This window comes from Elephantulus edwardii, unplaced genomic scaffold (genome assembly GCF_000299155.1).
Source record: "Elephantulus edwardii isolate Elephantulus edwardi_28Jun2011 unplaced genomic scaffold, EleEdw1.0 scaffold00213, whole genome shotgun sequence".
In the NCBI taxonomy this organism is placed as follows: Eukaryota; Metazoa; Chordata; class Mammalia; order Macroscelidea; family Macroscelididae; genus Elephantulus; species Elephantulus edwardii.
This window is the reverse complement of record NW_006399963.1, coordinates 144,719-152,663: the sequence shown is the minus strand read 5'-3', so window position 1 is coordinate 152,663 and position 7,945 is coordinate 144,719. Positions and strand designations below refer to the sequence as shown.

Sequence of the window (7,945 nt, the reverse complement as noted above, 5' to 3'; positions counted from 1 at the left end):
AAAAAAAAAAAAAAAATCCTTGCCTCCAAGGAGCATCTTGGTTTCACCTTCTGTAAAACTTACCTGTTAGTTATCTTGGCAGTACAGTTGGTTCAATACTCTTCAACAGCACCACAACTCAATTCTTCTTCTGTCATACCTAGTCACTGTCCAGCTATCTGAGGCATAGCAAGTAAGTGCAAAGACAATGGCCTGGATTAGGTACACCTTAGTCTCTAGACTTATATTGTTGATCTGTCCCAGACAGTGGATTTTCCAAATGCAATTCATCTTTTGATTTGCTGACTACTGGTGCCAAGAGTTATTGAAATATAGCTCAAGTAACTTGGTTCTGCTTTACAGACCGAACCAAACAATGAGCGACTGACAGATTATTTTCCTTAACTAACTAAAGTTAATTGTATGGCTTCAGAGGTCCAAGTGCAGGTAGTCCTCAATTTCCTCTCTCTTAACACTGTTCAAATTCTCCAAAAATGTATAAATCATTTATCTGTTCTCTGCTCTCCTGTTTAAACAGTGGTAACATTACAGAAGATCTCTACTGAACTACTATATTTGTTTCCTGGACCTAGTCCTTCTTATCTAAAGTTTTAATTTCACACATTACCTAGCACATTAACAGAGAACTGCCAGAAGGGCATGCTGGGTTTAGAAGAGGCTAGGAATATTATAGCAAGAGTAGGGATATTATAGCTAATGTCAGATGGATCTTGGCTGAAAACAGAGAGTACTAAATGAATGTCTATCAGTGTTTCATTGACTAACTCATTTGACTGTGCAAACTCATTTGACTGTGTGGACCAACAAACTGTGGCTAACTCTGAGAAGAATGGGAATCCCAGAACACTTGATTGTGCAAAACCTATACTTGGACCAGGAGGCAGTCATTCCACTGCATGGTTCAAAATTGGGTAAGGCGCACACCAGGGATGTCTTATCTCCATACCTTTTCAATCTATATGCAGAGCAAATTATCCAGGAGGATTATCCATGAGGAGAAATGTGGAATCACATTTGGAGAAAGATGGAAAGAATATGCAGAGTTTTGGTTGGTAGCAAAGTGCTGTAACCATGGCACCACCACTGTACCTTCAACTCTACATAATAAGGGTGCCATTTCTTGAAATGTTTGTTCCTGTTATAAATATAACTTGCCAACAGTCTATTTACTTTCATTTTTTATTCTATCATTGTTGATGTGGATCTTGGCTGTATCTGTTTGTATTTTACGCAAAAGCATTTGACTGTATGGATCCTAACAAAAACCTTGAGAAGAATGGGAATCCCAGAACACTTGATTGGACTCACTCAAAACCGATACCTAAATCAAGAGGCTGTTATCTGAAAAGAGAAAAGGAAATTAGGAAAGGTATGCATTAGGGTTGTATGCTTTCTCCTAATCTAGTTAATCTACATGCTGAGGATATGATTGGAGAAGCTGGACTAATGAAAAGGAATCATCAAGGACCTTAGTGATGCCGATGACACAATCTTGCTTGCTGAAAATGAAGTAGACTTCAAGCACTTGCTTCAGAAGATCAAAGGTACAGTCTTCAATATGGATTACATCTCAACATAAAGAAAACATAAATCCTCACCACTGGGCCAAAAGATAACATCATTGCAGGGAGAATTAAGATTGAAGTTGTCAAGGATTTTATTTTGCCTGGATCCACAATCAACTCCCTTGGCACCAGCAGTTGTCAAGAAATCAGAAAACATGTAGCACTGGGGAAATATGCTGTCAATGAACTCACCAAAGCGCTAAGGAGCAACAATATTCGTTTAAAGGCTAAGGTACATTTAATCCAAGTCTTAGTCTTTTCAAGTACTTAGTATGCATCTGCAAGTGTGGTATGGGAGAAGACTATGAAGATCTCATGGAATGCCAAAAGAGCAAACATGTAGTGGAGACGGTGTAACCAGGGTGTTCTTTGGAGGCAAAATAACAAAGTTTCAACTCATATATGTTGTTAGGAGAGGGCTGTCCTTGGAAAAGCACAGATGCTTGGAAAAATCAAGGGTCAGCAAAAGAGAGAAGACCCTCAACAAGAAGGACTGACAGAGTGACAGTAATAATGAGCTCAAGTATATGAGAGAAGATGAGAATGGGAATAGGATAAAGGGTCAGAATCTATTACTCACTGGGTCGCCTTAAGTTATAGTCAACTTGAAGACACTTTATGACAACTCCTACTCACTCTTTAGACTTCACAATAATATCCTAACTTCTGGGAAATTATCTTGGATCCTACAGACTAAGTTAAGCACTGCTTTCAAAACTGTAATAGTTAGGAGCTCTGGTGGCCTAGAGGTAAGAAGCTATGCTGAAATCTCAAAGACAAAGGTTGGAATCCACCAGCTGCTCCACAGAAGGCTGGGTAGTCTCATCTGGGGTGATTAATTGCCTCTGAAAACCTGTGGGAGGGTCAGTTAAGGGTCGGTTCCGACAACAACCATAACAATTTGTCTTTCATCCATTACCCTTTATTATATTAACCTGTAAAATTATCTCTTGATAGATTTGAGTCTCAAGGCAGAGGTTAATTTCCTTTAATTCCATACTGCACACAGTAACTAACACATGTCAACTAAGAGTAAGAACTCTAATTTGCTCCCATCCCAGGACGAAGGTCTAAAAATGGCACCAAAATCTAAATGAGTGAAGCTACAACCTTTGTACAGATTTTATCTAAACACAAGTATTATTTCTTTGCAACATTAACTTGCATCTTAATTCGTTATCTAGATGTTAATTTGCATCATCATTTCTACTAAGGTGTTGAAAGGCATTACTGCTTCACATACACAATCAGATTTCCTTGAATATCAGGTCAGTTTCTCAAACCTGAAGAAAAACGGTTAGGAGTGTCCTGCCACCTTCGGCCCTAACTGTTCACCAGTGTTTCTCACACTACCAATTCATCAAGGAAAATGCAATCCTATTCTCCCACGAGAGACCTCAGAATAGTGCATATAAAACCCAGAAATTCTTAGAGACGCTGGGTCCTCTGGCTGAGAGAAAAGAAATTTGTATCAGGGAGGAGGACAGAGACTAATTTCCCCACGTACCAAGAGAGGTGGCGCCGCCTCTGCGCGGTCCCGCCCGCCCAGGGACGCAGCCCCGCGAGGGCAGTGGAACCCTGAGCTGCACGGAAGCGTCCTTGGGGTCGAGGACTTGCCTCTGCCTGCCGGGAAAGCTCCGGGCGTCCGAGACGGCTGGCGGAGAAGTCGCAGCGGCACCCCAGCGGGGTCGCTTGGTACAGGGTTCACAGCTAGGGCCAGCACTCATGCTGGGTCCCGAAGCACACAGCCCCCAGGCCGGCCCGGGCACAGAACCTCATTCACTAACCCTGGGAGGGTCGGACTGCGCCTTCTTTTCGGCGCCTCTCTGCACCATTCCCTCTGTCACTGTCCGCTTCTGCAGTTGCTCCGCTGGCCTCCGACGTCGGGCCTAAGCCAGTGTTCGGGTCTCTAGTTTGCACACACGGCCAAACACCCTCAAACTTCACCACTTACGTTCCTTGCCTTTCACCACACCGAAAGACTGTAATCAAGCGCTTCCGGCTTCCGGGGGGGTGTACTGTCGCAAAGCGGAAGTGTTGCGCTTGCCGGGCGCCGTTCCCCAAAAGGTCAGCGCGTGAAGGAGTCGGTGGAGCTACAGTCTTTTGTTGTTGTCGTGGAGCGAGGGTCAAGCAGACGAACTCAACCTGAGTGGCGGGCAGAAAACAGGAGAGCAGGGAGCTGCGACACCATGGATGGTGGCGGGGGAGGCAACAACAAGACGACGGGGGGATTGGCCGGCTTTTTCGGAGCAGGCGGCCCAGGTTACTCCCACGCGGATTTGGCCGGCGTTCCGCGTAAGTATTGGCCTAACAAGCGAGTATTTCAGACTGTCAACCACCGGCTACTTTAAACATAACATTTGGTTTTTCTTCATTGTTTTGTGTGTACGTACCTAAGTCTGGTGATGGGACAAGAGTGTCGACGAAACCATTCTTTCAATCTTGAAAGGTTTATGGGGCCTGTGAATTCTCAAACTACTTTCCGAAGTCAAGTAGTCTGCCGGTTTTTATATCTAGCTTCATAACCTTCTTTTCCACATATATCTTTTTTGTGTGTGGTGGGCCATCTTCTTGTCCCTGTGCTAAGGGTCGGGTGTTACAGCAAACGCACCTCATATATTAGGCCCGATGTTAACTTCTTAGCTTCATGTCCTAAAATCCTAAGGTGCCGTTTAGAGCAAAACATTCAAAGGCGTGTGGAAAAGAAAAAAAAAAGTGACTTAAATATCTGAAGGTGCCCTACAGTGAACTGAACAAAAGTTGTTTGTAGTCATGAAGTTAATTAATTTCAGAAAGAAGATCATGAATGCAGAGGCACAGTTACCGTACGTCCTGTCTTCAGTCCCACGTCATTGGTAGCTTGCAACTTTTGATGACTAACAGGATAAATAGAAGCTGGATGTTTAAATACTTTCCAAGACTGTTTTCAAGAACTTACCGAGCACTTTTTTACTAAACCAACTCTTCACTGATCGACATGGTTAATTAAGTTCCAAAGACTAGATCTTTATGCAAAAAAAGAAAAAGGTTGGTTAAGTAATTGTCAAACCACTGAGAAGGATGGTCTAGCCAAAGTGAAACCTCAGCCATCCTAGCTAGCATTATTCTCATCTCAGACATCAGCATTTATTACCGTGCTACAAATTGTTACTGCTACCAAACTGTTACCATAATAGATTTTTACCATTTTCATAATGTGAAAAGTCAGCCAGATAATGATGAGTTGTTGATTGCCTTGCCTTTGAGTCGAGCATGACTCAGTGACCCTATGAGCAAAAGGCCTTAAGACCCTTTAAACTATCAACATTTATCGAAGTTCATATATGGAGTTTCTGGAGGCATGTTATTTAGGAAGTGGATGCCACTCCTGCTTCTAGTGATGAGTAGTGGATGTATTTTAGGTCATTTATGCTTATTTGTAACTATAAAAGGTATCGTGAAATGATACTGTTATATTGCACTTGTCATATATACCATGCCACCTGTTTCCAAAAGTTTAAGGAGGTCTGAGTTTCAGAACATAATGCTAATATGACAAAGTATTTTCACATTACTTTGGTTACAATACAAAGATAAATTGAGACTAGAGGGTGAATACCATTCATTGGATGATAATGCCAAGTGGTTTGGGACTAAATACTACTTTTAGGAAGGTTACATCTTACTGAGGTGAGCCAAGTAACGTTGTTGATGTTACCTACCATCAAGTTGCCAAGTAAAAATTCATTTCGTTGCTGTGTACCATCACATAACTGACCCACCAGCTGATTTTCAGAAGAATACATCCCTTCCGAAGAGATTGCCTATCCTCCTACAGAGCAGCTGGTGGATTTAAACTGTGTGTCTCTTAGTTGGTAGCACTACTCATTTCCACTAAGCCACCAGAACAGCTCCTTCAGTTAATGATAGGAAAGAAACAACTATGAGAAGGTGGAGAGGAGAGCATTTTAAAACAGTTAATCAGGGGAAAGCAGCTCTGTATTGGACAGGTAGATCTCATCTAAACATAGTGTTGCTATCTGGAAAACAGTGGCTTATATGCAGATTCCCTCAGACAAAATAAACAGCATATTAGAATAACATGTTACCAGTATGTCTGCCAAGTTTTAAGGGAGGTGAAGTGGTAGAGAATGAGACAAGAAGAAAAGGGCAGATAATAGTTTGATAAGCCATAAAAAGGCATATAGATTTGGTTATAAGCGTATAGGGAAACAATTAGGGAGCTAGTTTTCCTTTTCTTAAAAACTACTGTAGTTGCTATGTAGAAAATAAAGGGGCAGGAGGAAATAAGTAATCCACTTAGTAGACTTGGTTTTGTTGATACTTGATGATTGAACTAGAGATGGTGCTGAGGATAAAACATAAAATCTGTTTAAGGCAGAAATCTGTAAGAAAAGGAGCAATAGAATAGTGGTATTACTACAGTCCTGTCAATGAAAAGAACATGTGAGACGCAGAAAAAACATGTTATTTCTGTTCCATTGAGTTTCGACTCTCACAAGTTGCGAAGTATATTAAAAGTAGAATTAACAGGACTTTGTTTCAATTGAAGAAAAGGCAAAAATTAGGAGTAATACATAGATTTTATCAGCCACCAATTGAGGTACAGGTGAGTCCAGAGGCAAAATTTAAAATTTAAGGAAAGTTGGTTTTGCTGATAGATTTTTCCCATCTTCAAAATGAATGGAATTCCAGGCTTAACATCTGAAAACTTGCATTTTTTTGATCCCAAATCCCATCCCTGAGATACTGACCAAAGAATTCTCTACCATGATGATGATGATGATGTTGTTGTTGTTACTATGATGTGCCATCAAGTCACCTGCAATTCACAGCAACCCTATGTACAACAGCTCTAAAGCCTGCTTGGCTCACTGACTGACACACCTACCCCAATTGCCCTAGTTACTGTATCAGTCCATCTCATCTGTGGTCTTCCTTTCCTGTACTGTCCCTCCACCTTGCCAAGCGTGTTATCCTTCTCCAAGGATCAGTTCCCCTTGACCCCATGCCCAGAGTATGTGAGACAGAGCTTCAAAATCCTAACCTCCAACGAGAAACTTGGTTTCACTTTCTTCAAGATAGACCTGTGTGCTTTCTTGCAGTCCATGGTATGTTCAGGACTCTTCTCTAGCACCACAACTCAAAGGCATCAACTCTTCTGTTGTCCTTATTGTCCAGCTCTTTAATACATAGCATGTAGTTGTGAAGACCATCAACTGAATCAGGTGCACCTTAGTCTCTAGACTGACATCATTGCTTCTCAGTACTCTGTACAGGTCCCTGACAGCAGATTTAGCTAATGCAATTCGCCTTTTGATTTCCTGACTGTTGGTGCCAAGAGTGTTGATTGTGGAGCCAAGCAAGCTGTAACTGTTAACAACCTCATTGTCTTCTCCATCCGTCATGGTGCTGCCAATTGTCCCAGCGGTGAGAATCTTTGTCTTGACATTGGGCTTCAGTACAGTACAGTTGAGTACAATTTTTCAGGTTGTCCTCAGTTTCAGCAAGCAAGGAAGGTTGTGTCATCTGCATGATGGAGGTTGTTGATGAATCTTCCTCCAATCCTAACGCCACATTCCTCCTCTCAAAGCCCAGCCTCCCGAATTATCTGTTCTAGATTGAAAAGATACGGAGACAGGATGCACCCTTGAAGCACTCCCATCCTGATTTTGAACTACAATGATTAATCACTAAAATAATTAAACAACACATATGCTGTAAGAAGCTTAACTAGTGTTTTGCCATAGAAATAATTTGTTTCTTGGCAGTCTTTTTATTAGAGCCCTCTCCTTCCTCTCCCAGAATGGCTACTGAGATAATCCAATAACAGGAAACAGCAGTCCTGCTTTTTCTCTCTATGAAACCACCCTACCCCCATTTCCCCAGGAATGTTATCTGAGACCCCAGACCACTTCCTTGTCTTGAAGGAAGCATCTGTATGCATCCTTTCCCCAGTTCCCGTGGGAGCTAGTCTTCTGCTTGAGAACCAGCCTGGTACTTTCTCCTCAGTAAACTATCTTTTGTAGCCTGCACTGGATTCTGTCCTTCCTCAACAACCTTACACTTTTTACCTTGTAAAATTGTCAAACATTCTTGTGGCAGAAACTTTGTTTTGTTTTTTTGTTGTTGTTTTTTTTTTTTTCTATAGGTTAAAAATTTTTTTCAAATCTTCGGTAATTCACCTTATTTTCACAATTTGACTAACAAATACAGATAACCAGCAGATAAGTTTGTCTTTCATCAAATAATAATTGTAGGCCTGTTATTAAGAAACTATAATTCGTTATATTCTGAAATTGGCACTTAATACAATGTTAACAAGTTCCCCTAAAATTTTCAACAATTAAAATAAAGGAGATACACAATTTAGTAATGTT

General features: G+C 41.3%; 2 protein-coding genes across 2 annotated transcripts in view; one reads left to right on the top strand and one right to left on the bottom strand.

Annotated features, from left to right (window-relative positions):
* Nucleotides 1–3,454, bottom strand: part of PARG (poly (ADP-ribose) glycohydrolase) — a 302,619-nt gene extending 299,165 nt beyond the window's left edge. Inside the window, exon 1 of the mRNA XM_006897698.1 lies at nucleotides 3,073–3,454. Coding sequence (XP_006897760.1) covers nucleotides 3,073–3,292 — 220 coding nt within the window. The 5' untranslated portion in view covers nucleotides 3,293–3,454. The remainder of the gene's footprint in view (nucleotides 1–3,072) is intronic.
* Nucleotides 3,455–3,749: 295 nt separating this feature from the next.
* LINC00843 (long intergenic non-protein coding RNA 843) overlaps nucleotides 3,750–7,945 on the top strand; it is a 38,890-nt gene continuing 34,694 nt past the window's right edge. The window contains exon 1 of the mRNA XM_006897697.1: nucleotides 3,750–3,860. Within this exon, the coding sequence (XP_006897759.1) occupies nucleotides 3,755–3,860 (106 nt within the window). The 5' untranslated portion in view covers nucleotides 3,750–3,754. The remainder of the gene's footprint in view (nucleotides 3,861–7,945) is intronic.